Here is a 26,188-nt window from a genome sequence, read left to right as displayed (position 1 = left end):
GTGGCATGATGTGAGTGCCAAAGGACTTGGGCAGCCTCTCCCTCTATACCCTTGCTGCTTTTTTAAAAATTATTGTTAGACACAATACCTTTATTTTATTTATTTATTTTTATGTGGTGCCGAGGATCGAACCCAGTGCCTCGCACATGCTAGGCAAGAGCTCTACCCCTGAGCCGCAACCCCAGCTCAACCTTGCTGACTTATAAGACAATTTCTTGGGTTGTCTCCACTCACCACCCACAGTTGGGTTCTTGCCCATCTCCAACTTCCTTGTGTCTCCATGGCAGCTTTGACTTCGTTGATAAACACCTTCATGCATGACCCTCTCAGAGGAGGCTCTTTTCAGGATTTCTTTGAAATCTTGGGGGAAGCTTCCATGACCCCACAACTCTGCATTCTGCATGCCTGAATAAATAGCACACTGATGATGTCAAAGTCTGTGGCTGGACAGACTGGAGCAGGACCCAGGCCTTTTTGTACTAAGGGTGAAGCAACCTCTGAGTTGTTCAATGGCTGAACATGGGAAAATAAATCCCAAGAAACAAATTCCCTACATGGCCCTATTCCAGCAGGACTCCCCAGGGAGTCAAAGTAAAGTCAAACAAGTTTACATTTTTACACCCTTGAGTCTGTGATGGATGAGGTGTAGCCAATTCCCAAGATGCCTACTGCCCCATTGCCAGTCATGGTGTTAATCTCTTTGGTGACCACACACTCCTTAACCAGAATTTTGTGTGTGTGTGTGGTGAGGAGGGGGGGGGTTGGGGATTGAACCCAGGGCCTTGTGCATGCAAGGCAAGCACTCTACCAACTGAGCTATATCCCCAGCTTAACCATAATTTTATATGTGCTTCTTTTCTGGCTGAACTGAGTTTTTTCAAATCTTTCCATTGTGCTTTTTGCTTTCTGTAAATCTGGCTAAAAGCAGTAGCAATACCCATGCACCAGCCTGAACACTCTCCTCCCTTGAAAGTGCCTCTTAATTAGGCCATCATTGTTAGGAAAAATATTTTTAGTTGTACATGGACACAATAATTTAATTTAATTTATTATTTATATTTTTAATGTAGTGCTGAGAACCAAAACCAGTGCCTAACAGGTGCTCTACCACTAAGCTGCAACCCCAGCCTAGCCCATTATTTTTAAATTCAGTCTCACACAAAGTCTCAGGGCATGAACAAAAAAAAGTCTTTACCAGAATGTGACAGGAATGGCCTTTAGTCTAAACTTCCAAGAGTACTCATTCTCATATGAAATCTGAGAATACCCTTTATTCTCCATATTCCTATAAACATTCTGGTTTACTGAACTCCCAGAAGAATCACACATCACCATGCATGGTGGTACATGCTTGAAATCCCACCAGCTCAGGAGGCCGAGACAGAGGATTGAAAAGTCAAAACCAAACTCAGCAATTTAGTAAGAACCTAAGCAACTTAGTGAGATCCTGTCTCAAAATAAAAAATAAAAGGGCTAGGGATGTGGTTCAGTGGCTAAGGCATCAAAAAATAATAATATTTTTTGGTGTCAAACTGTACTGTGTGGTTTTTCAGAGAAATCATTTTCCAACTCTGCTCACCTCTTCACACTTACTTCCCACATTCCTGCATCATTGTCATGTGGGGTAGGGGTAGAGGGGCAACACCAAGGTCAGTGAAGTCACCAGAAGGTAAAGTGGAAGCAGATCAGGCAAGTGGCCAATCAAAGCAGAGCTGGGGAAACAGAACCTAAGAATATGTTTCAGGCAGTTTGTGAGCTGGAGGACAGGAGCCTGGGCCCAGAGCAAACTTCAAGGCAGAGCCTCTGCATACCAGCCTGACAACAGGGAGGCATATTTGACCACCAGCTAGTTAGATGGGTGAACCATCCAGATATTTAGCAACAATCAGCACAGTTTAAATTCAGTGCCTTGGGGCTGGGGATGTGGCTCAAGCGGTAGCACGCTCGCCTGGCATGCATGCGGCCCGGGTTCGATCCTCAGCACCACATACCAACAAAGATGTTGTGTCCACCGAGAACTAAAAAATAAATATTAAAAAAATTCTCTCTCTCTCTCTCTCACTCTATCTTTAAAAAAATAAAATAAAATAAATAAAATAAAATAAATTCAGTGCCTTTACTGAGAAGATTAACCAGCCCCATTGTACAGAGGCCTTGATGAGTCTGAACACACCCCTGGGCTAGAGTACAGAGCCTCACCCAGTGGGTGAGAGTATCTCTTTTATTGCCCTTCACAGAACACTCATCTTTGGGCTACATATAAACCCTGGGTTCCAACCACCTACTCAGCAGGAATGATCCCATCCAAATATACTTCTAACACCCCACCCAAAACCAGATAAATCCCCAGCCTCCATAATTTCACATTCACCATTTCCTCATGTTCTGATTGAAAGTTATAAACGTACACACACACACACACACACACACACTCAGCCTACAGCAGATGAATCAACACTACAACTGAAGTGAGGGGGAAAAGCAGTTGGCTTAAAATCCAGTGGGAGGGGTATATCCCTCATGTCCAAGGGATGGAGGCCAGATATGGATCAAGTATCGGTTAGGTACCAGGGATTGAACTCAGGGGCACTTGGCCACTGAGCCATATCCTCAGCCCTATTTTATATTTTATTTAGAGACAGGGTCTCACTGAGTTGCTTAGCTCCTCACTTATTTCTGAGGCTGGCTTTGAACTCTCCATCCTCCTGCCCCAGCGTCCCCAGATGCTGAGATTACAGGTGTCTATCACCACACCCACTTAGGGAGGGGCTTTTGAGTGAAGCAGAGAGGGCTCAGCAGACCAGAATAGTGTAAAAGATGTAAAACCACCATATCACTAACCACTGAAAAATCTGGCCAAGTTCGCTAACTTTACTGATCTCGAGCCTCAGCAGAAGATTAGAGACTATTTTGTAGGGTGTCCCTACTTTCCACAGTGCTGAGGATCAAACCTTGGGCCTTGTACATGTTAGGCAAGAACTTTACCACTGAGCTATACCTCAGTCCCTTTCAGGCTTTTTATTTTATTTTATTTTATTTTATTTTGTACTGAGGATTGAACCCAGGGCCTCATACAAGCTAGGCAAGTGCTCCTTTTCTGGTACTGGGAATTGAACCCAGGAGAACTTACTACTAAGCTACATCTCTAGCCCTTTTTATTTCTTATTTTCAAGCCAGGCTGGGTTTGTACTTCCATTCTTCCTGCTTCTGTCCATCCAATAGCTAGGATTTCAGATGTGTAATCCTGTGTAATCCTGCCTGGCTCTTTTCAGGATTCCCCCTACCGGAGTACTGGGAATTGAACCCAGGGGTGCTTAACCGCTGAGCAACATCCCCAGCCTCCATAATTTCGCATTCATCATTTCCTCTGCCTTAGAGCACTGTCCCATCCCTCCTTAACCACTGGAAATGAATTGGATGTCATCTTCTCCAGGAGGGGTGGTGATGTGCTTCCGACATGGTCCCACTCCCCTTGAATTCGATGCTTGGCTTTTAGCTGCTGTTTCCCTAGGGCTGGGAGTTCCCTGCGGGTTAGAAACAAGAGGATGGAACCCTAATTGGGACTATCAATTTACCATTCCCATCCCCCCCATGAGGGATTCGGCACCAAGAACCTGTAACCCGTGGGAAATGCCCCCACCTCTCCGGGCAGACGAGTGCAGTCCCAGGCAGACTACAGGGAAGACGGAGAGTGAGAGCAGAGGCCCGCGGGGCTCCACGTCTGGCGCCAGTGGACCTATCAGGTCCCACAGATGGTACCTGGACCGTCCCAGAGACGCCTCAATTTGCATACCCATAGTGCACCACGAGAAGACAGCTTCGCGACGCTTGGGTTCCATCTCAGAGGGGTCGTCTCCACAATTGTAGGACGTGACGACTGTTGAAAATCTACGTATATATAAACTGCAGCCACAAAGCGGGTGCAGAGCAGTCGCTGAATCACCATAAGTATATTAAGTGTTGTGTCTCCCTGGGAGATTGGAAGTGAGGCATGCACCTCATACTCTGGTTTCTCTTCAGATCGTATAAATCTTTCGCCTTTTACTAAAGATTTCCGTGGAGAGGAACAATTATGAGTCATTGACCAATTTTTTGAGGTCTCACATTTTGTGAGGCTATCTTTAAGAGTTAAAGATCAGACTTTAAAGGCTGCATATCTGTGGCTTATTGTCCTATAGTTACTTTTTGTTTTTTCTTTTAAACTGGGTATCTTAAGCCTCTGCTTGTGAGTATGGTTGGTTTTCTGTGTTTAATGCTGTGTTGTGCATTAGGTTTCAGGGGATTACTTTCTCGCTGAATCGCGTCCTCAGAACCTAAAAAAAGGTTACCTGTGACGGTTTTTGTTTTTCTACCTGACTTCTGAATTCTATATCCAGGGGTAAATACCTGTAGGTAGTTTGCTGGGAACTCTCCTCTTTTTCTCCCATTCAACTCTAAGTACTCATTGTTAATTTTCTATGTTGGAGACAGAAGACTTCCCACAAGGAGTTTTCTTTCCCCCACGCCCAACCTTTAAGGAGAGGAGGTCTACCTATGTTGCCCAGCTGGCCTTTAAATCCTGGGTGTTAGTGATCCTTCTGCCTCAGCCTCCTGGGAGTTGGGACCATAGGTTCCTCCCAAACCTGACCTGGAGGTTTGTTTGTTTTTTAGTAGGGGGCATTACAGGGCATGGAACTCAGGGGCACTTGACCACTAAGCCACATTCCCAGCCCCGTTTTGTATTTTATTTAGAGACAGGGTCTCACTGAGTTGCTTAGTACCTCACTTTTGCTGAGGCTGCCTAAGCCTCCCAAATTGCTGAGTGCGTGCCACTGCACCTGGCTTAGAGAAATGTTTTGATAGTATAGACAGTCTAACTTTTGGATGTCACAAGGTCTTAATCCTATAAGGGAGCTCATCTGATTCTATGGCTTTAAGTAAATATTATCTAATAGCTTTAACCTCCAAATTTGTAGCCATCAGCAGGTTCTGTTGAAGTCTACCTTCAAAGCATGTTTCATCTGTTTATATTTTATCACCTCCACTGCTTTGACCTTGATCCAAGATCTCTTGCTGGATTATTGCATTAGCCCCCAAGAGAAGACTTTCCTTCTAACCAGGAAAGTTCTCTGGAATTAACTGATAAATTAAATAGGAGAAAACATAGCAAATGTATAAAAACACACATTAATAATTAATGTGGGTCACAGGAGTGTGATTGCTCAAATAACCCAATGAAGTCCAGATGTTTATAAGCCTTTCTTCATGGGGGGGGGGAAGAATGTGACAATTTTGAGGGACAAATGATTATTACAGGAATTAATAGACCTGAAGACAGAAATTAATTTGTAAAATTATTCTCTCTAGATTATTTATTTATTTATTTATTTTGTGATGTTGGGAATGGAATCCAGAGCCTGGTACATGTTAGCCAACCACTCTACCACAACCCCAGATCTCTCTTTAGAATTTGAGCCAGAGGGACAGAAGTTACCATGTATCAAAATCTGAACAGGCACAGTTACATTTCTCAGTCATTTGTGATAGATGAGATTTCAGGATAAGGATGGAAGGCAAATATCATATTCCTTTCTGAGGACTATGCTCTTTCACTGAGCTACATCACAGTTTTGGGGGTCAAGTCTTATTGCCCCTAAGGGTTTGTCAGAGTAAAGCCTCTTCCAGCACCTGTTGACTTTCATGGGTCTTTAGTTCAAAATACTCAACAATAGCCAGGTGTGGTGGTGCACACCTATAATTCCAGCAGCTTGGGAGGCTGAGGCAGGAGAATGGCAAGTTCAAAGCCAGCCTCACCAATGGTGAGGCGATAAGTAACTCAGTGAGACCCTGTCTCTAAATAAAATACAAAATAGGACTGGGGATGTGGCTGAGTTCAATCCCCAGTACCGCCCACCCTGGCCAAAAAAAAAAAAATACTCAACAGAATTTTCTTTTGTGCCACCATCACTGAAGCAGCAGGGACCAGATGAAGTTCAATCTCTTTGTGACTTTTGACCTAAGCAAGAACCATAAGGCATTTCAATGCATCTTCACACATTAGCAGGAAGAAGCTGGGACAGAAGTACAATGTTTGATCTACACCCATCAGAAAGGATAATGAAGTCCAGGTTGTATGAGGACACTGTAAATAAAAGTCAGCAGATTGGCAAAGTAGTCCAAGTTTTCAGAATGAAATATGCTATATACATTGAACATGTTCAGTGAGAAAAGGATAATATGGCACAACTGTCCACGTAGGCATTCACTCCAGCAAGGCTAAAACTGGACAGACTACAAAAAGATCCTAAAACAGAAGGCCAAGTAGGAAAGGAAAAGGGAAAATATAAGGAGGAAACAATTGAGAACATGCAAGAATAAAGTAATCTTATTTACAACTTTTATTAAAAACTGCTGAAGGGCTGGGGATGTGGCTCAAGAGATAGCACGTTTGCCTGGCATGCATGTGGCCCGGATTCGATCCTCAGCACCACATACAAACAAAAATGTTGTGTCTGCCGAAAACTAAAAAATAAATATTAAAATTCTCTCTCTCTCTTAAAAAAAAAAAAAAAAAAAAACTCTTGATTCCCATATCCTCCTTCTAGCCACTGCCTTATCATTCCTTTCTTTAAAAAAAAAAAACAAACTGCTGAAACTAAAAAAACATAGTCCCTGGGCTCCTTCAATCCTAGCTGTTCTCCCTGGACTACTCTCCTCTATCTCTCTTCCACCCTTCCTTTCCAACCCAATCCCCGACACAGCAGACAATTTAAAAAATAGAGAGAGAGCTAGGTGTGGTGGCACATACCTATAATCCCAACAGCTAAGGAGGCTGAGGCAGGAAGATCAAAAGTTTTCAAAGCCAGGGGCTGGAGATTTGACTCAGTTGGTAAAGTGCTTGCCTCACATGCACAAGGCCCTAGGTTCAATCCCCAGCACCAAAAAAAAAAAGGGTCAAGGCCAACCTCAGCAACTTAGAGGCCCTAAGCAATTCAGCAAGACCTCTCTCTCTCTCTGTATGTGTGTATGTGTGTATATATATATATATATATATATATATATATATATATATATATATACACACTCTCTCTCTGTATGTATACACACACACACACACACACACACACACACACACACACACACACATGGCCCTGGGTTCAATCCCCAGTATCAAAAAAAAAAAAAAGAAAGAAAACGAAATCCAAGCCAAGTATTGTGGCCCACTACGTAGTCCCACCTACTCATGAGGGTGAGGCAAGAGGATTATTGGCACCCAGAAGCTCAGGACCAGCATGTACAACACAGTGAGACACCATTTCAAAAATAAATAAGTGGGGATGTGGCTCAAGAGGTAGCGCATTTGCCTAGCATGCGTGAGATACTGGGTTCGAGTCTTAGCACCAAATAAAAACAAAATAAAGATATTGTGTCCACCTAAAACTAAAAAATAAATATTAAAAAAATTTAAAAATAAATAAATAAGTAAATAAGTAAAATCAACCTCAAAAAGGTAAATCTAGGCAGGCATGGTGACACACGCCAGTAATCATAACTCCATAACTCGGGAGGCTGAGGCAAGAGGATTGAGAGTTCAAAGCCAGCCTCAGCAATTTAGCAAGGCTTTGAGCAATTTGATGAGACCCTGTCTCTAAATGACAAATAAAAATGGCTGGGGATGGAGCTCAGTGGTAAAGTGCTCCTGAGTTCAATCCCTGGCACCAAATAAATAAATAAAGGTAAATCTGATCACATAATCCCTCCTGCACAGACAACTCAATGCCTTTCCCCAGGGCTTACTTCAGATCTCCAGTCTACCCTCATCTCAGCAGAAGTCCTTATTGAACCAGGCCCATTTTGTTCATCTTGTGGTACATGACAAGTTTGGCAAAGAAGAAAGTTTACTCATGAGGTGGCCAACTGTGAGAAGGTGGAAACCCCAATTCTCAAATCTACCCTTGAACAGGATTTAGGGATATTTATGGGGATACAGAAACAAAAGGCTCTCAGACATGGGAAAAGCTGATTGGAGTTGAGGAAGAATGAAGGACTTAGTGGCCTCTGCAAGTGTAATCAAGCTTCATGGTTCTTCCTAGAATGTATGTTCAGGGAATGGCAATATTCTCATCTCTGAGGGTGAAGTGTTGGACCCTCTGACATCAAAAAGTCAGACACTTGTATAAGCCCAAGTGAAGGGTCAGTGAATTTCAACCAATTTAAGCTACTGCCAAGTTCCTGAAAAACAACTTAGGCAACCATTACCATCATAACCAGTATGTCCCATAGCAAAGCTAATAGGAATAGTGCTTAGCTTCATGAACTCTTAAAATTGATGATATAATCAAATGACTAAAAGCAAATAAAGGTGGAGAGTTTATGCAGGCTTCAAAATCTACACTCACTACTCTGTATGAAACAATCCCATTCCAACCACCATCACTGTCTTTTCTTCTTGCTGTGCTGTGGATGAACCTCAGGGCCTTGTACATGGCAGGCACTCTACCACTGAGCTGTATGCTCAGCTACCACTATCTCTTTAACCTGCTTAAAGAGATAATTAGAGATAACAATATTCCCTGAAATTGTAGCAAATGTCCTTGTTTCTCCCCCTAGAATGGAAGCTCTATGAGGCAGAGACTTGATTTTCTCTGATGCACTCTATATGGTAAATCAATACCTCCAACATGTGCACTTAGTGAGTACATGTAAAACAAATAAATAGATTTATTTATTTATTTATATTTTATTTTGCTGGATATAGGATCTAACAGGGGTTGGGGAAGCACCACCATAGAGCTACATGGTATGGACAGATTGTCTCTTACTAAGTTGTCCAGACTGGACACAATTCTCCTTCAGTCTTCTGAGCAGCTAGGATTACAGACATATGCCATCGTGCCTAGCACCACACTTCTCTTTTCTTTTTTTCTTTTTATACCAGGGATTGAACCCAAGGATGCTTAACTACTGAGCCACATCTTCCCAGGCTCTCAAAGTATTTGGCCAGATTGCTTAGGGCCATACTAAGTTGCTGAGACTGCCCTCAAACTCAAAATCCTCCAGCCTCAGCCTCCTAAATTGCTGGGATTACAGACATGTACCACCACATCAAGCTATCACAAAAGGCATAATACTCTACTTGGTCTACACTATGCTTTTTTTTTTTTTTTCAGTAAAGATCATGCAAATCTTTTGTATCGTTGTAGGACTATACCATAGTTAATTTAACCAGACATCTATTAATGGACATATAATTTTCAATTTTCACTCTCCATCCAGGTGCAGTGGTGCATGTCTAGTTGCTCAAAAGGCTGAAGCAGGAGGGTTGATCACAAGTTTGAGGCTAACCTGGGAAATTAGGGAGACCCTGTCTCAAAATTCAAAAAACAAAAAGGGCTGGTGATGTAGCTCAGGGGTAGAGCACTTGCCTAGCATGTGTTAGGGTTCAATCCCCAGTATCACAAAATAAAGTGTTGGGGTTTTTCCCCCCACTTTTTAAACTATGTTGCTTGAAGCGGTACTACTGGGTGAACACATTTTTGAGGGTTTTTTTTTTTTTTTTTTTTTTTGTACTAGGAATTGAACCCTGGGGTGTTTTACCACTGATGTACATCCCTAGTCTTTTTTCATTTTGACAGGATCTGGCTAAGTTGCTGAGGTTGCCCTCAACTTGCAATCCTCCTGCTTCAGCCTCCCCAGCTGCAGAGATTACATGCTTGTGTACTACAACCCGAACCTTTTAAATCTTGAGAGAGTGACAAATAACTATTTTTATTGGCATGCAATATATTTTTGTATAAAGTCCCTGAGACAGATATTATTTTCTTCTAAATAGTCAATTGCCCTCATTTTAGATTGATGATCTTTTTTTTTGAGAGAGAGAGAATTTTTTAATATTTATTTTTCAGTTTTCAGTGGACACAACATCTTTATTTTATTTTTATGTAGTGCTGAGGATCGAACCCAGTGCCCCGCGCAGGTCAGGCGAGCACGTTACGACTTGAGCCACATCCCCAGGCCCATAGATTGATGATGATATCTTGTTTTACAACTTCTTTAAAACTTTTTGCCCAGTGTGAAGGCCTACATCTGTTGTCCCAGCTGCTGAGCAGTCTCTAAAATTAGAAGGACTGTTGGGGAGTTCCTGACCAGCAAGGCAAATTAGCAAGACCTTGTCTCAAAAAAAAAAAAAAAAAAAAAAAAAGCTAAGAATGTAGCTCAGTAATAGAGTGCTCCAGGGTTTAGTCCCCAGTGCTGGAAGTTATGAGAACTCTTTATGGAATAAATAGGGAAATGAAGTCATTCACTTAGCATTTACCGAACCCTGATTATGTGACTGAGACTGATGAAAAAAACAAATAAGGCACTACTCCAGGCCTCAGGGATCTTTCTTCAGGGAGATTCAGGTCCACAGGAAGACAAGATGTAAGATGAAAGAGGTGAAAAGTGGAAACCTCAACAACAAGGGAGCAAATCCTGAGTACCTCCCAGGGGAGAATTTTTGCAAAAGCAGGGATGAAAGAAGAGTTGCTAAATGCTCAGAAACCACAATAGTTTTGAATGTCCAGCGAGTGTATTAGGGATGTTGAGGGACTTAAGGGAAATCGACTTGACAATCTGATAGGGCTGACTGCATGTGGGAAATCGATTGAGGGGTGAAGACAAGAAGGGTTATAAGACGTGATAGGCAGGATAGGCTAAAGACTGAAACATCTGGAAAGATCTTTTAAGTAGAAAGACCTGAGGCAAGTGCGAGGGAGAGGGATGGGGCAATGATGACGTCCAAGTTTCCGGCGTGGGCGGTCACGGAAATGAGAAACAGAACCGGGACAGTGCTGGGGGGAAAGACGGGGAGCTCGATTGTGCACTGAGGTGTCTGTGGGGCACTCAAGGAACGATCTCCAGGAGGAAGAGCTATTATTAAAGAGGAGGCTGGACCGAATAGACACGTGGGCGCAATCAGAGTACACCTGCGCACGAGAGTGCCCCGCCGTGGAGTGAACCCTCGCTTTTAGATTTCGCCATCGTGAGAAGGCACTGGACCAGCACTCTTCTCACAGCCCCGCCCTAGGCCGGTCGTCTCGCACAAGGCGCGGCACCCGAGAACAAGCCTTCCGGCTCCCGGAAGGCGCGGCATGCTGGGAGCGGAAGCCCGCTCCAACCGCAGAGCACGTTGGGAACTGCAGTTTTGAGTAGGACAGGAATTCCTCTCTAGTCACGGCCTTGAGTTACTTGAAGGGCAGGTCCAGAAAGCGGTGGTGCTCCCGGGGCAGGGTCCCCCTCCGTCGGCGGCACAATGCTCCCCGGGCCACATCCCCTCTCCTCAGGGCATGACATTTCCACGCCTCCACGATCTGCTCCACCTACAGGGGAAGGCGGGTCACCGCGCAGCCCTGCAGTGCCTCTTCGCCAGGGAGACACTGGGCAGAACCGCACCCCTAGCTCCGGGTCCCCACGTTGCGGAGTTGATCTGAGCCTGGCTCCCCGCGTCCTCACCGGGATGAACGGCTCCCGCCGGTTCTGCTCTTCCAGGGCGCTCAGCTCCGCCGGGGCCAGCAAGGCCAGCCTCAGCTCTGGCACCACCGGGGCCGCCACCTCAGCCACAGGCCGCTCCAGCACCGCCTGCGAAAGCCAGCTTTGAGACTGGGCATGGCGGGAGCACCCGCCCCACCTCCAGCTCGCTGGGTTCCTGCTGCCGGTGCCTCCTTCAGCGCCCTGGGTTCTCACTCCCTCTCACCGCGCCTACGCGCGCCCAGCTCCAGGCTGCCCGGACCAGCTCGACCTCGTCCACGCAGAGCTTGTCGCTGCGCAGCAGGGGAAGCAGCGCAGCGGCCGACAGCTCCAGGAAGCCACGGGTCCGGAGCGCCTCCTGCGGGCGGGGGAACTGATCAGGGGAAAGCAGAATGGGGTGTGTGGGGTTAGAAATATGAAGGTGGGGAGTAATACCTGGCTGTGGGCTTCTATGAAAGCTATGCACCGCTCCTGCAGCGGCCCCAGGCCAAAGGTTACAGCCACCTGGGAACAGAATGAGGAAGTTAGGTTAGAGATTGGAGAAACCATGTAGCCCTGCCCTCCCCGCTGGGAACCATCACTGCGAACCTGACCCTACTTCCAGTTGGGGAGGATGACAAGGCCTCTGGAAACTAGAACCAGTGAAAGTCCCTGTCTGCATATCCACACACAGTGCACACTAAAGAAGGCAGGACACCTCCTTCAAATCCCATCCTGGGACCTAGGCTTGGCTTCCCTTCTCCAAACCCCACCCTTCACCTTCCTCGGCTGAGAACCATTTCCCAGCTTTTATAGAAGACCAGCAAAGATCTTCTGTTCTTCAACTCTTGATCCTACACCTGACTCTGCTAGTGAACCCTGGATCCCACTTATCTAGGCACATAATTTATCCCATAAACATCCTTGGGACATTCCTACCCCCTTCTATGTATCTAGATTATTCCAGGACAGACACAGGAGGTCTAGACTCCTGGTTCCTAGGAGCCCAGTACCACATACTGAAAGCCAGACTTCTCCTAGGTCCATCCAGTAACACCCACCTGCAGAGCCTCACAAACCAATTCCACGTCCAGCACCTTCACCACAAACTCCAGACACAGCTGGAAACAGAAATAAATCTGAGTTGTGTGGACATGTCTCTACTCCAAGGCCCAGATCTAATAAAGTAGTGAGCAGGCTTGAGGGTTAGCCATCTGGACTCCGATTAGCCCCAGACCCATCCAGGCCTGGGGAAGCCAGGAATTGCTAGGGCCTGAGATTTGGCAAGCCCAAAGAAACTGAAGATTAGCAAAGCCAAGCCCAGAAAACCACCTTCCAGTACACTTGCCACTAATCAGATCAGATAAGACCCATGCAAAAATTCCACTCTCTTCTCAGGATGCTATTTTCTTCCATTTGTTCCTTTCCTGACTTGAGAACATTTCTATTTTTATCAGAAACTTGAATTTCATCCTTAACATCTCTCATTATCACCCAGAAAAGCACTGGGTCATGCCAGTTCCACTTCATCTCTGAAAACTACCCACTTCTCTTTTGGGTTTCTGCCGCCCCCATCCTAGCCACATCCACTTGACTTGACTGATGCACTAGAGTCCTGACTGGTTTGATGAGCCCTTTCTATTTCTTCCACTCCCTTCTCCCCTTAGCTTCCAAATCCCATTCCCTTACCTGAAACCTTCAGTAAATCTCCACTGTACTCATGTTGAAAAAAATCACAATTCTTTTTTCTTTTGTTGTGTGTGTGTGTGCTTGCATAAGTGGGTCAGGGATTGAACACAGGGCCTCACCAGGCTAAGCAAGCACTATACCACTGACCAATACTCCCAATCCATAATCTAAATTCCCCTCCCTATGCCCTTTTTTTTCTTGCAGTACTGAGGATTAAACACAGGGGTGCTCTATCTCTGAGCTACATCCCCAACTCTTTTTTTTATTTTGAGACAGGATTCACTAATTTAGCTTTGACTTGCAACCCTCCTACTTTAGCCTCCTGAGTCACTGGGATCATAAATGTGTACCAGCATGCCCAATCCAGAAGTCTAAATTCTTTACTTTCTTTGGAACCAGGAATTGAACCCAGGGGCACTTAACCATGGAACCACGTCCCCAGCCCTTTTTATATTTTATTTTGAGACAAGGTCTAACTAAGTTGCTTTGAACCTCACTAAGTTGCAGAGGCTGGCTTTGAACTTGCAATCCTGTCTCAGCCTCCTGAGTCACTGGAATATAGGTATGAGCCACCACACCCAAACAGAAATCTAAATTCTTTTTTTTTTTTAATTCTTTTTTTATTTATTTTTAGTTCTTGGTGGACACAACATCTTTGTTTGTATGTGGTGCTGAGGATCGAACCCGGGCCGCACGCCTATGTAGGCGAGTGCGCTACCGCTTGAGCCACATCCCCAGCCCAGAAGTCTAAATTCTTGAAGACCCTGAATGAACCAGCTCCTGGCACTCTCTCCAGTCATATCTTGCCCGCTTCTGTTCTCACATCCTATCCAACCACACCAAATGTCTCACTACCTCCTTTAGTACCTCTGTAACTGGGATGACATCTTCCCACTCTCCCTGTGAAAAAACTGCTCATTCTGCCAAATCACAAATGTTTCCTCCTCCAGGAATTCTTTCCCCACATAGCCTCAGTGCTATTTACCCTATATATCACACTCGTGCCACAGGGTTAAGTGTTTCCTTCAGAGATAGGGATCAAGGCTGATTTATCCTTCACTCATCAACACCTGATGTTCAGTTAGCCTACTCGGGGCATGTGAGGATTCTGTACATACAGACTCACATGCATGCCCTGTGTATACAGAGATACCTGTACTTCTATGTATATACACATTGCCCTCCAGGTCAGAGTATGTAAAGTAGGGTATGAATTGGATCCATGAGAGGCAAGGGAAACCAACCAGGACCTGGCACAAAAACCTACCTCTCGCAGTTCTTCTAGCCCATACTCCACAGCTGCCGTCAACACCTCCAGCACCTACAAAGTGGGTGGTTGGGGGACCAGAAGAGAGTTTCCCCTGACTTTTGGCCCACCGTGTGATGGGCAGACTCCTGCCTTTTGTACCCCCAGCCACTCCCACCCAGGCCCCTGGTCAGTGGGCTCACAGAGTGGCGGTGCAGCTTGACACTGTTGGTATACAGGAATTCCAGCACTGCCAAGAAGGCCTCAGCTGGCACAGTGCTTAGCACCACAGGACTAGGCATCCCGGGGCCCAGTTCTGTGCCCAGCAGTCGCTGGAAGAAGTTGCATCTACAGGCCAACAGGCACCGGTGGGCAAATACCTCCTGCCGTTCTTGACCGACCACAAAGCAAACATCACTGTGGAAGAGAGGGGCAGAGAGCCAGATGAAAGGAGTCCAGAGCCTAGAGTACAATTTGGGCTTCACTTTTGCCCACTCTGAACCTTCGTTTCCTTATCTGTAACGTAAGACAGGGTTTAGCCTTCCAGGAAAAGGTCTGGTATACACAGACGTGAGTTCCAGTCCCAGCTCCACCCATGGTATTGCAGGCAAGTGACTTCTTCTCCCACACACTGGGTCATATCCCCAGCCCATTCTTGTTATTGTTGCTATTATTTTTGGAGAAGGGTCTCACTAAGTTGCTGAGGCTAGCTTTGAACTTGTCTCAGCCTCCTGAGCTGCTGATATTATGTGCATATGCCACTGTGCCTGGCAATTTCCTATCTTTGAATCTTAAGTTTCTCACCCCTGACCTCAGAGGACTGTGCTTGATTGCGAGGGGGCAACAGGGTTAATAAAAGTAAGATTGATCCCAACTCCCCAGCCCCTCCCCAGTCTGAGTCTTTGAGGAGGGAAAGCTCTTCTTGGTACCTCCTCCACTGGCTGCAAACTCAGCTGTTTTTCAGCCCTCCTCCAGGGAGGAGGGAGTGGGGGTGTAGGGTGCAGAATGTGCATTAACTGTAAACAGACATGGCAGTCATGCACCATAATGAGGCCAGACCACATTTTCCATCTTCATGATCACTTCCGGCCCTAGTTTCTGGGCCCCTGAACAAGGTAGATGGTAGAAGACAAGAGAAAATATGTGAGTTTCTTAGAGCCTTCTAGTCTCATAGTCCAAGGTTCCTACTACTCAGACCAGACTGCAACCCCCAGAGAAGCAGGGTTATGGGAACTACCAACCCTGGGGAAGAATCCAGATTTGAGATACTGGGGCCAGGAGAGAGCTACATTTTAGCTCTCCTGACCAACCCTGCCCCAAGTAAACTCTATCCCTATTTTCAAACACCATTAGCATTTTGGGCAAACAGTGGTCAGCACCCTTGAACTACTTCCTGTCTGGAACTCTGGCTCAATCCCTTGAGCTTTCTTCCTCTTTTGAATTCCCAATTCTCAGAACAGGCTCCTACCTCTTCAAGGAGAGAGGCCCCAACATCTAAGTGCTCAATGGGAGGGAGTCAAGTTACATCGCATTTTTCAGGCTCTTTTCCCCTCTGAGAGGAGCTCAAGATTCACAGAAGGATTTTGCTTGAGCTCACACAGCAGCCCAGGGCTCTATCCCCCACAGCCCCCCACCCTGGCTCTCAAGGTATCATGGACACTGAGAAGCTGGTAGCCATCATCTACAGTTGGCTTCCCCACCGATTGAGTTTGCCAGGGAGGAAGGCAAAGTCCTTTTCACCTCTTCACCCAGGGCCTCCCCAGAGTCATGGGGCTAAGCAAAGTCAGCTAGGGAAAACTTACCCACCGGGCCCACTTCCTCACCTGTATTGGGGGTTGTTGACAAGACTTCGAAGTGCTGTGGAAAAGGAAGCAGTCTGCCCATGCACAACTAGTCCTGGATTCTCCATGCATGGAGTGGGGCAGGGAGAAAAAGAAAGCGGAGTGGTTTAAGAGGTCTGCTGCTGTTTGTTGGTCTGTGGGAGGCCTGGCCAGGCCTTAGAGCTGGTGAGGAGATTAGAAAGGCCTGAGAGAGGCAGGAGCTCAGGAAGCCTGTTTACTGAGAAACTACAGTTTAGGGATGAAGAGAGGCTCAGGAATAGGGATAGATATGGTGGGGGTAGAGGTAGGGGACCTGGAGAGGCTGAGGCCTGAGCGCCAGTAGTCCAGGGGAGAAGTTGGTGTGGGATGAGGCCTGGGCTGGGAGCTTGCCCAGGCGGCAGCGTTGGGGTGGGAAGCCTGTGGGTTTCCATGGAAACTGGAGTCCAGCCTAAAAGGAGGCCCCGCCCATCTCTCCACAGGCCTGGTGGAAAACTTTAGCCTGTGGAAGGGCCCTAAACACAGTCTTGAGAGCCTTATCTCTGGTCCTGACCTGCCACAATTTCAGAATTCAAGCTCCTGCTCTCCCCCAGTCATAGGTTAAACTCAGGTTAGGCAGGCCTGGGAAACCTCACCTCCACAGGGAAAATCCTCATTCCATGGATGATTTTCTAGGCCCAGACATAGTTTGCTGGAGAGGGGTAGTCCCATCCCTTCCAGGGTAAAGTGAATTGTCTGCTCTGACAGAAGCATGGCAGCCTCTGGCATCCTTGAAATGCAGCTGGGTAATCTAGGTACTGGGGCACACAGAGGTGTGGCCAACTGGGGACAAGCCCCAGGGCACTTGGGTCAGTAAGGGTCAAGAGACTGGACTCAGGTTTACCACTGAGTCATAGCTTTCAGGACTTGGTCCTCCCATCTGAGCCAATGGGCCTCCCCACCCCCGCACAAAGCCCAGAACTGAGGAAGTCATCCAAGCCCCACCCCAGCTCAGCGCCTGGAGCGGAAATGTTTGTCCTGGTTGAGACTGATGCCGAGACGATAGAGCAATGACGTGCTCCTTCCTGTCTGCCTGGATCCTGGATTCCTGAGCAGCCACCCCTGCAGCCTCAATATCCTCCCACACATACCCTAGGCCCTGTCATTTGTTCATAAATGGCCAGTCATCTGGCCATTTCACAAAGGAAAGAAATGAAGAAAGGAAGAATGGCTCAAGAGTCCTGGGGCTTTCTAAGCAGAGCCCCTAACTATCGGTTGTCTGGTGGTGGTAGTATGTCCCTGAGCTCAAACCTTATAGGCCTTTCTCCCCAATAACTCAGGGGTACCCCATCCTCAGCAGGTGCTCATAGTAGTAACACTCTTAGGTTATTCCAGAGCCAAGTTGGAGGAAGGGAGGGACTCTGGGAGGAAGGAGTGCTTGCCCTAGCAGCCCATGGCAACTGCAAAACATGGCCCTTCCTCCTCCCACCTGCAAGTCAGGCTAGCTGGGCCAGGGCTGTGGAGCCGAGAGAGCTTGGAGACCAAGGTTGCAGGTGAGTCAGGTGCCTGAGGGAGTTTCAGGAGAGGAGGGCAACCATCCCAGAAGTGGTTCTGTAGGAGGTGCAGTCACAGGACAAAAGCAGAAGGAAGAAAGAGTTTCAGGGGTCACATGCCCCCAGCCTCAGCCTGTTGTAGTGGCTGAGTGAGTTTTCTGTGCCCTATAAGAGCAGGAATGGTAGAAGGTGACTGGATTCAATATCCCCAGGGCTAGTGGGATCTGTGGAAATGAAGGAGTTGGTTTTGTCCATCCTTTCTGGTTAAGGGTTGCAGGCACCACTTCTACTCTCCAGGCTGAGTCAGAAGCCAGCTTCATCTCTCCCTTATGCTAGTGAAGTCAGGTGGAAGGGAGAAAAGTAAGTACAATAGATCTCACTTAGCCAACCTACATAGTGCCCAAGGCAAACTGGAAACCAGGATGGCAAAGACTAGCTCAGAATTATAGACTGAGTATCGTCTTTTCCCCTCTTTATGTCCCTAACAGCTCTAAGCACCTAGAAACCCACCCAGCTTGACTGTTTGATCCACTTGTTCCAAAAACACAGGTAAGAAGTGGGTAAGGGGAAGTTAGACACAGTGCAGTGCCACCTAGACCCAGCTACTTGGGAGGCTGAAGTGGGAGAATCATTTGAGCCCAGAGGTTCAGGATCAGCCTGAGCTACATAGTTTGTGTGACACCACTTCAAAAAAAAAAAAAAAAAAAAAGGGAAAAGCCAGCCGGTGTGTGTGTGGTGGCGGGTGGTAAATAAGAAGAGAGTAGGGGTATAAAAACCCTTCACATCACTCAGCAACAGGGGACGCAGAAAGATGGCCACTGAAGCCCATCCTAAATGTGTGTCTTTCAACCAGCAGGCCCATGGCTGGCAGGCCTCTGCCCCCAGGACGCCAGGAGACACACCAGGAAGAGACTACCAAAGATTTGGGGCCTAAACTACCACCAGTACGGCCCCGTGGTCGCCTGCCCAGCATTGATGAGGCTGGACCTGCAGCTGTGGGCCCAGCCTCCCGCCGTGGCTCTGTGCTGGGTCCAGCCACATCCTTCTCACGCCGCAACTCACTGGCTGGGCCAGTCACTGGTCCTGGAGGTCGGCGACAATCCCTGGTCCCAGGGCCCCCTCTAGGTTCTCGGGTCAGCTTCTCAGGGTTGCCCCTGGCGCCAATCCGGCAGGTAGCACCTTCCTACCGCATGGAGCCTGCGCCTGGAGAATGCTGGGAAGCTGCCCGTGCTCAGCGTGCTCTGGAGGCAGCCTTGGATGCCAGGTTGCGGGATGCTTCCTACTCTGGTTCGGAGGCTGGGAGGCTCACTCGAGAGCTGTGTGAACAGATGCATGTGCACCTGCGTGAGTTCAGCCCACCGCGCTATAAGCTTGTGTGCAGCGTGGTGCTGGGGCCTCGCACCGGCCAGGGCGTGCATGTGGTCAGTCGCGCACTTTGGGATGTAGCACGCGATGGACTGGCTTCTGCTACTTTCACCAATGCTTCACTTTTTGCGGTGGCCACCGTCCACGGGCTCTACTACGAATAAGCAGGCCGAGTTCTGCAAAAGGTTTATTATCCCAGAAGGAGGGCCCCCTGGGGTTCACATCCCAATAAATAAATGTCAATAAATAAAAGTGGTCCATAAATAATGCCCCTAATTTGGGGCTAAGGCTCAGGCTTATCTCAGAGAGGGGATAAGAAATAGTAGGACAAGCCACCCCAACTCTAGTAAAGCTGGTCCCTGATTCCCTGGGGGATTCAGCCCAGAGCCCCCAGTGAGGCACCAATGGAACAGAGAGGGCCACGAAGGCAAGGGCCAGAGCCTTACAGGCACAGGCCTCAGGTTTGAGGGCTTGGGTCATGGCCTGCTCTGCATGGTGGGGCCTAGGCTGGACTACGGTCCCTGAGCAGCCGCAGAGCATATCGGAGTCGCTGCTTCAGGTCCGGGGAGCAGCCCAGCTGCCGGAGGTGGGAAGCGAGGTAAGTACAAGCACTGCGATTTCGGGCCACAAAAGTCACAAGGAGGGGCTCCCAGCCGCTGAGGATCAGCTTGGTGTGGTCCCCATAGAAGTTCACCTGTATACAAGGAGAAGGTTATTGATCAGGGCCAGGGCCAAGGCTCCAGGCCCAATATTCTTCCCAACATCCTAGGCCTCCCAGACCTTCCCTCCAACTCCAGGGTGGGCTCTTACCTGGACAGTGCCATCACTAAATAGCATGAGGAGGGCCTGATCAGTCTTGACCCACTGCAGCAGCAAGGGTGGGCCAGGCACCTCCACCTCTTCCACACTGGGCAGATCTCCACCCTGAGAGCAGGAGCAGGGTAGGTCACTGGTCTGACATGAATCAGATGTCTCCATCAATGTCTCCTTTTCTTACTGGGTTCAGCCTTTAGCTTTGAGCCCCTCCTCCCATTACCAAAGGGGAACTTGAAGTAATGAGAATGTGTAAATATTCAGTATGCTCCCTTACCCACATACCTTCATGAGGTGCTGCTCCATGTAGGAGGCAAAATATCGTAGGATGCCCAGCTGAGGTTGCAGAGCTCGAGGTACAGCACCCACAGAGAAAGAGAAGTGCTTTGTGCTGGTGGGGTTGTAGTGCACAGTCCTGGAAGTGGGGGGAGGCCAAGGTCAAAGGGAGCCCTGCACTAACACCCTTCTGCCGAGAAACCCTAGGCCCCTGAGCCTAGGAACATATGCCAAAGTGCAGCCCTGATGAGTCCAACACCCTGGATACAAGACACCCCAGCACAGCACTTACTTCCTGTTGGCTGACAAGGCCATGTGTGTGCCATCATTGAAAAGCACTGCTACCCGGCGGCTGGACAGTTGATACCCAAAGCCAAATTTGTTGGAGTAATCAACCCACTTGCTGACCCACACCAGAGGCTCTGGCTGTGCCAGAGGGGCTGGGTTCTGTTCCGCTGTCAAGGGAAAAAAGGAAATAAGGGACCTGCTCCTTCCTAGCCTCCTAGTCAAAGAACTCCCAACAATATTAACACACACCTGACCCCAGCCTTACCTGGGGGCATGAAGGCCACACAGTTTCTCAGAGCACAGAGGGCCGACTCTACCACAGTGGCCACAGTTAGACCTTCTTCAAATCCTGAAAGGAACAGAGCACTGAGATTTTAGGCATTAGCCCTCCCTAGACTCAGATCATGTCCCTCTGTCAACTCCTTCCCTCTGGTTCCTGGTCTCTGCCTCAGCAAGTTTTAGCAAGTCTCACACTCCTTGGTTCCTCACCATCTCCACTGCTCGCCAGCGTCCCACGGGGTGAGCTGTCTTCAGCAGCTGTCTCTACCAGGCTGACAGGGGCTGGACCAGAAGTTGCTGGAGCCTAGAGAGTTGGGTAGGGACAGGGAGTGAGATAGGCCCTGAAATCGAAATCCTTGAAAGTCCATGGCCTAGCCCTGCCCTGGTTTCAAGGGCACCCTGGGTCAGCCCCAGCCTGCTAATGAGACACAGCCAATTAGGCCACCACGAGGCTGGATGCTTCATCAGCCTTTTATCCCGGGCTTCCTTCAACTGCTAGGTGGGGTGAGTCAGGGGAACAATGCCCACGTGAGCACCTCACCTCGGGCCTGGCATCTGGATGGCCAATAGACGTGCGCATGAGGCCTTTCACCAAACAGGAGACCTCGTCCTGCTCCTCAGGATGGTTTTTATCTGGAGGTAGGGGGGATAGTCTTCAGTGTTCTGCCCAATCCCATTGTCCACAGGGATGACACAATGATAGGCCTTCCCAAGTACCTGGACAACACACATTCTCCTCAGGAGTTCACAGGCATCCACACTCTCTTTCTTTCTTTTGGTACTATGAATTGAACCCATGGGTGCTTTACCACTAAACTACACCCCCAGCCCTTTTTATTTTTGATTTTGATATACAGGGTCCACTAAGTTGCTGAGGCTGGCCTCAAACTTGTGATCCTCCTGAGTCGCTGGAATTACAGGCATGAGCCACCACACTCAGCTGCACCCATACCTCCATGCTCCAAAAATGAATATCACAAGTCTCTCTGTCACTTAACACCCTGACACCCTAGACTTACTCTTCTTCTTCCTTCCAAACAGGCTCTTGGTAACTTTGGCAAACAGACTCCTTGCTGGGTTAGGGGGTGTCAAGTCCGGGACTGTTATGCAACTGCTGACAGGAAGCCGGTCAGGGGTGTAGCCCTGTGGAGAGAAGCCATGTCAACATAGAAGAGAGGCCCCAGGGGTCCTCTCAATTGCCCACATTTAATCCCCTGGGAATATGCAGACTGAACTCAGGTGTCTGGAGAGTCACAGACCTTGGTAAAGAAGTCATGGCGCAAGATTTGGTCAATAGAGGGACGGTCTCGGGGTGAGGCTCGAAGGATGGCGGCCAGGAGCTGCCGGGCAGACAATGAGAGGCTGGCAGGCAGCGTGTAGTGAACCTGCTTGATGCAGCGGTACGTTTCTTTCAGGTCAGCAGTCTCAAAGGGGGGAGTCCCACAGAGCAGTGTGTACCTGTGGGGCAGGGATAAGGGGGTCAGGAGTAAAGTGGTTGAAATGCCCAGCCTACGTACCCACTACCTGTCAGCCACTGACTGACACTCACATGACACAACCCAGTGACCACACATCCGCCTCAGGGCCATGGCCCTGTCTCAGTAGCACTTCTGGAGCCACATAGTTGGGGGTGCCACAGATGGTTCTGAAAGAGGGTAGAGAAATGAGGGACAGCTCAGACCCAGCCCAGCAGTATCCCCATCCCTGCCCCCGCTGTGAGTCCAGACAAAGCAGCTGCTTGTCACCAAAGGCCAGAGAGCTCTTGCTTGTCCTGGGACAATGGATGCCAGAGATGGCAGCTGAGACCCCGCCTACCCGCCTGCCCCAGCTGCTCAACAGTACTGCAGCGCAGGGGGAGGCCATGACCCCCCAACCCAGCCCCCTCCCCCAGGGTCAACACAGAGGGTCGATCACTGATCCCTTCCCCCACTCCCGTCTGTCAAACACCCATCAGGCTGTCACCTCCCATGGTCTGTGCTGCATACACACCAACACCAGCTGTCACGTCCCCCATAAACATTCATCTGCTACCTATGCTATCTGTGTCATGCACACTCAGTCACAGTAGCCATGGCAGGGTCTTTTTACATACACACACAGAGGGTCGTGTCCTGCCACTCCCACACTGTCTCACATACACTGCCTGGCTTATGTCACATTCTCCTTCCAGGGTCAGTCATATACCTTTAAGAATCCTTACACCCGAATCTGTTTCTGGGACTGAGTCACCTATCCCATTTGTGTCACACAGTAGGACTCTCATCCTCCCCACGAGTCCCAGCAAGTGAGGCTGCCACCTCCACCTTCACATATACACAAACAGCCCATTACCCCTTCCCTATTCATCACATGGACACATCAGGCGGTCACTTTGCTTCCCATATACATACTCACTATCTGTCACACATCACCTGTGTCATACACAGATTGTAGCAACCCCTCAAACACTCACTTCTTCCTCTGCTCTGGGGGCTCTAAGCGAGCTGCCAGCCCAAAATCCCCCACCTTCAATTCCATGTTATCTGTGATGAAAAAATTTCCTAGAGGGGACAGAGAGGTATGTCAGATTTCCTCCTATCCCCAGTCCCCCAACCCTGTTGGCTCACGGAAGAGTCTCACCTAGCTTGAGGTCCCGGTGCAAGATGCCCCGCTGGTGCAAGTACTTGAGGCCAGAAAGGATCTGCCGCAGGTAGTAGCGCACCTCTGGTTCCAACAGGGTGTGCCGTGCCTTCCAGATGTGGGCTAGGGACTGCAGAGAGCCACTGATTCAGCCCCTGTTCGCCCTCCCTGAGCCTCCCTCTCTGCATGCTCCACGAGGAAGGCAGGGCCCTAGCATTGGGTTTTAAGACGCACCCTACCCGGCCCCAGTCACCGCTGAAATCCCCATCCCTCACCTTTCTGCTGCAGAGCTCCAGGAAAATGTATATGTTGTCAGCATCCTCGAAGTGGTGAGAAAAACGAACGATATGGCGGTGCTGCAGGTCTCGGTGCAGCTCAATCTCATTTAGGATCTGCCATGGGGGTGCGGGGTCATCATCCTTCCGGGGTTCCCACCCCATCGACCCCACTTCACCCATCGCCCGCTGGGCCTGGACCCACCTTCTCGCGTTGATGCGGCTTGGCGACGCGGCTCTGCGGGATGACTTTGACCGCATAGGCGCTGCGGGTCTCTGTGTCAGTGGCCTCGTAACAGCGGGCGAAGCCCCCCTAGGAGGAGGTGGGTATCAGGCCAGGCGCTCCAGGGGAGGGGAGGCCGGGTCTGGTCCGCATGGTTCCCACGTCGGGTTCAAGCGCACCCGCCCTGCCTGGCAGGGTTTCTGTCCGCCCGCGTGAGCACCACTCCCCAGACGGCCCCTGGCCCACCTTGCCCAACAACCGGCCTTTGAAGTAGGTGCGACCGCTGCTCGGGTCCGTGATGAGGCGCCCAGGATCTGGCGCCGGCGGCCCAGCCAGCATCTCCTGCTCAGATCTGGGCAAGGCACTCGGAGGCGGCCCCGGTCCAGCGGGGGGCGCGGGCGGGGCGGCAGCACGCGGGAAAGGGCGCGGGGACAGGAAGCCCGCGGCGGGCTCCATGCGGGCGGCGCCTCGCAGCGCGGGCCCGGCTTGTTCTAGGTTCCGCCCGGCCCCGGCCGCGCGTGGCGCTGCCTGGTCTCGCTACTCTGCGCTCGCGCCGGAGGGAGCCCGGCGTTTTTATCAATGAACGCCGGCCCCCTCCCCGGAGTCTCACCATCTAGAACCCCACCCCTTCCCGGCGGCGAGTCACGGAGAGGCCACGCCTCTTTCCAGGCCTTACGTCATCCTGAAGCTCCTCCTCTCACCCGAAAAATTTCGAGGCCCCGCCTCTTGTGCTAACCCTACAGGCTCCGCTACAGTGCTGCGACCCGCAGCAGGGGCAAACTGACCTTTGTCTCTCTTTGCTACCCACTCCTCCCTAATGACCTCGTGTTCCTCCAGTGGGGGCCCTTTTTATTCCTATCTTTCAGAGCATATGCTGAAATTGGAGTGAGGGTCTGGTATCTGAGGGCGTCTTCCCAGAAACTAGGTGGATCAGCATTCCAGCCGGGAAGAGACGGGTGGTGCTTTTTATCCTGGGCGGGTCACTAGCACTCCTTTTTTGTGCTTGCAGGAACTTTCCAGTCTCAGGCACTTGACCAGACCCGATAGACCCAGCCCAGTGCTGCCCCCTTTGGGGACTGAAGAATAGCCCACTTTGGAGCCTGGCTTGCCTAGTTTGGGGACTGCCATGATAGTTTCTGGGGTCAAAACAGCCCGGTGCTAGTCGGGCGTGTGGTGGCACACGCCTGTAATCCCAGCTACTGGAGAAGCTGAGGCAGGAGGATCGCAAATTCAAAGCTAGCGTTTGCAACTTAGCGAGGCCCTAAGGAACTTAGCGAGACCCTGTCTCAAAATAAGAAATTTAAAAAGGGCTGGGGATGTGGCTCAGTGGTTAAGCACCCCTGGATTCAATCCCTGGTACCCAATAAATAAATAAATAAATGCAAAACGGGCTTGGCAGGGCTAGGGTTGTGGCTCAGTGGTGGAGCACTTGCCTAGCACGTGTGAGGCACTGGGTTGGATCCTCAGCACCACATTAAAATAAATAAGTATATAAAGGTATTGTGTCCATCAACAACTAAAAACAATATTTTAAACAAAGAGGGAAGGCTTGGCAATGTAGCTCAGTGGTAAAGCGCTCCTATGTTAGATTCCTGGTTAAACAAAAACAAAAAAACCCAGCCTGGTATTGAAGGCTTATGTTCCAGGCCCCATCTTCCACTACCCACTTATAACCTCTCGAGTGATGGATCTTGAGTCCTGTATTTCCTTCTCCTGAAAATATTCACTATCCTGGGTCAGCATCCAGAAGGCCAGAAAGTGAAGAATAGGTATCGGATATTCTCAAGTGCTGGGGATGGGAATTAGGCAGCTTTTCTGGGGCCATCTGGAACCCTAGATCCCTCTTTAATCCCCACCCTTCAATGCCCAGGTCCAGAGGTTGAAGTGTGATCTTAACACCTCTGGAATGTTGGTCCCAGGATCACAAACTTCCTGGCCTTGTGGTCGTTCTCAACTCGTCATTCTGGATGATCCTATCAATTACTGAACCAAACTTCAGATTTATTGTCTCAAATAAGATTGATAAAGGTTTGCAGCCCTCATTTAGTTTGCTTGATTCTGTTTCATGGAAACACAATAGATAAATACATAAACAAAGTAATTGCAGGCTGTGAAAAGTGCTATGAAGGAAATAAACAAGAGTAAACCAATAGCTTACTTTAGAAAGAGTAACCTGGAAAATCAACAAGTATCCAATTCCTGCCAAGATTGTCTCCCAAATATCTCTGATATATATGTATCATTTTGGATCCATCTTGCCCTCATACCCTGGTCTGGGTCACAGTTTCTCTTGTCTGATT

General features: G+C 49.0%; 3 protein-coding genes, 1 non-coding gene and 1 pseudogene across 11 annotated transcripts; 3 read left to right on the top strand and 2 right to left on the bottom strand.

The window, feature by feature from the left end:
* The first annotated feature begins 4,000 nt into the window (after window positions 1–4,000).
* On the top strand, window positions 4,001–4,117 carry LOC120891117 (U5 spliceosomal RNA). The gene has a single exon (XR_005735537.2). It is a non-coding gene; the product is annotated as a U5 spliceosomal RNA (small nuclear RNA).
* A 1,266-nt stretch (window positions 4,118–5,383) lies between these two features.
* On the top strand, window positions 5,384–6,557 carry LOC144368027 (large ribosomal subunit protein uL24 pseudogene; annotated as a pseudogene).
* Window positions 6,558–8,695: 2,138 nt separating this feature from the next.
* Window positions 8,696–16,364, bottom strand: Btbd19 (BTB domain containing 19). 4 transcript variants are annotated; one of them, XM_005317956.5, is made up of 8 exons: window positions 16,225–16,364; window positions 14,605–14,818; window positions 14,423–14,476; window positions 12,528–12,587; window positions 11,923–11,991; window positions 11,714–11,845; window positions 11,473–11,598; window positions 8,696–11,339 (listed from the first exon to the last, which is right to left on the bottom strand). In XM_005317956.5, the coding sequence occupies exons 1-8, from the start codon at window positions 16,308–16,310 to the stop codon at window positions 11,205–11,207; spliced, it is 876 nt and encodes a 291-aa protein (XP_005318013.1). In that variant the 5' UTR covers window positions 16,311–16,364; the 3' UTR covers window positions 8,696–11,204. The 4 variants fall into 4 exon arrangements, with proteins under 4 accessions (XP_005318013.1, XP_021575668.1, XP_077882276.1 ...); XM_021719993.3 differs by having other exon boundaries at window positions 8,696–11,598; XM_078026150.1 differs by lacking the exon at window positions 14,605–14,818 and having other exon boundaries at window positions 12,528–12,624; window positions 14,329–14,476; window positions 16,225–16,285.
* On the top strand, window positions 11,699–19,367 carry Dynlt4 (dynein light chain Tctex-type 4). 4 transcript variants are annotated; one of them, XM_078026153.1, is made up of 3 exons: window positions 11,699–11,831; window positions 18,239–18,299; window positions 18,607–19,367. In XM_078026153.1, the coding sequence occupies exon 3, from the start codon at window positions 18,611–18,613 to the stop codon at window positions 19,277–19,279; it is 669 nt and encodes a 222-aa protein (XP_077882279.1). In that variant the 5' UTR covers window positions 11,699–11,831; window positions 18,239–18,299; window positions 18,607–18,610; the 3' UTR covers window positions 19,280–19,367. The 4 variants fall into 4 exon arrangements, with proteins under 4 accessions (XP_077882279.1, XP_077882278.1, XP_013218596.2 ...); XM_078026152.1 differs by having other exon boundaries at window positions 18,604–19,367; XM_013363142.3 differs by lacking the exon at window positions 11,699–11,831 and adding an exon at window positions 16,621–17,750.
* Window positions 19,290–24,535, bottom strand: Plk3 (polo like kinase 3). 2 transcript variants are annotated; one of them, XM_078026149.1, is made up of 15 exons: window positions 24,135–24,535; window positions 23,871–23,978; window positions 23,666–23,782; window positions 23,391–23,520; window positions 23,224–23,311; window positions 22,321–22,416; window positions 22,031–22,229; window positions 21,791–21,914; window positions 21,313–21,404; window positions 20,982–21,075; window positions 20,758–20,841; window positions 20,497–20,659; window positions 20,214–20,343; window positions 19,926–20,069; window positions 19,290–19,809 (listed from the first exon to the last, which is right to left on the bottom strand). In XM_078026149.1, the coding sequence occupies exons 1-15, from the start codon at window positions 24,342–24,344 to the stop codon at window positions 19,618–19,620; spliced, it is 1,971 nt and encodes a 656-aa protein (XP_077882275.1). In that variant the 5' UTR covers window positions 24,345–24,535; the 3' UTR covers window positions 19,290–19,617. The 2 variants fall into 2 exon arrangements, with proteins under 2 accessions (XP_077882275.1, XP_005318010.2); XM_005317953.5 differs by having other exon boundaries at window positions 19,926–20,039; window positions 24,135–24,534.
* Between the last annotated feature and the right edge of the window lie 1,653 nt (window positions 24,536–26,188).

Source organism: Ictidomys tridecemlineatus, chromosome 11 (assembly GCF_052094955.1).
Source record: "Ictidomys tridecemlineatus isolate mIctTri1 chromosome 11, mIctTri1.hap1, whole genome shotgun sequence".
NCBI lineage: Eukaryota > Metazoa > Chordata > Mammalia > Rodentia > Sciuridae > Ictidomys > Ictidomys tridecemlineatus.
This window is presented reverse-complemented; position numbering and strand designations above follow the sequence as displayed.

What these genes read in the sequence shown, in the direction of transcription:
- Btbd19 (XM_021719993.3), bottom strand. Translation starts at nt 16,310, where the DNA reads ATGGAGAATCCAGGACTAGTTGTGCATGGGCAGACTGCTTCCTTTTCC. An exon ending in TGGTTTGTGAGGCTCTGCAG is followed by an intron (nt 11,992 to 12,527) that starts GTGGGTGTTACT and finishes TTCTGTTCCCAG; the next exon opens with GTGGCTGTAACCTTTGGCCT. An exon ending in TCATAGAAGCCCACAGCCAG is followed by an intron (nt 11,846 to 11,922) that starts GTATTACTCCCC and finishes CCCCGCCCGCAG; the next exon opens with GAGGCGCTCCGGACCCGTGG.
- Dynlt4 (XM_078026153.1), top strand. Translation starts at nt 18,611, where the DNA reads ATGGCTGGCAGGCCTCTGCCCCCAGGACGCCAGGAGACACACCAGGAA.
- Plk3 (XM_078026149.1), bottom strand. Translation starts at nt 24,344, where the DNA reads ATGGAGCCCGCCGCGGGCTTCCTGTCCCCGCGCCCTTTCCCGCGTGCT. An exon ending in CCCCCAGAGCAGAGGAAGAA is followed by an intron (nt 22,417 to 23,223) that starts GTGAGTGTTTGA and finishes ACCCTCTTTCAG; the next exon opens with AACCATCTGTGGCACCCCCA. An exon ending in GCCATGACTTCTTTACCAAG is followed by an intron (nt 21,915 to 22,030) that starts GTCTGTGACTCT and finishes TTCTCTCCACAG; the next exon opens with GGCTACACCCCTGACCGGCT.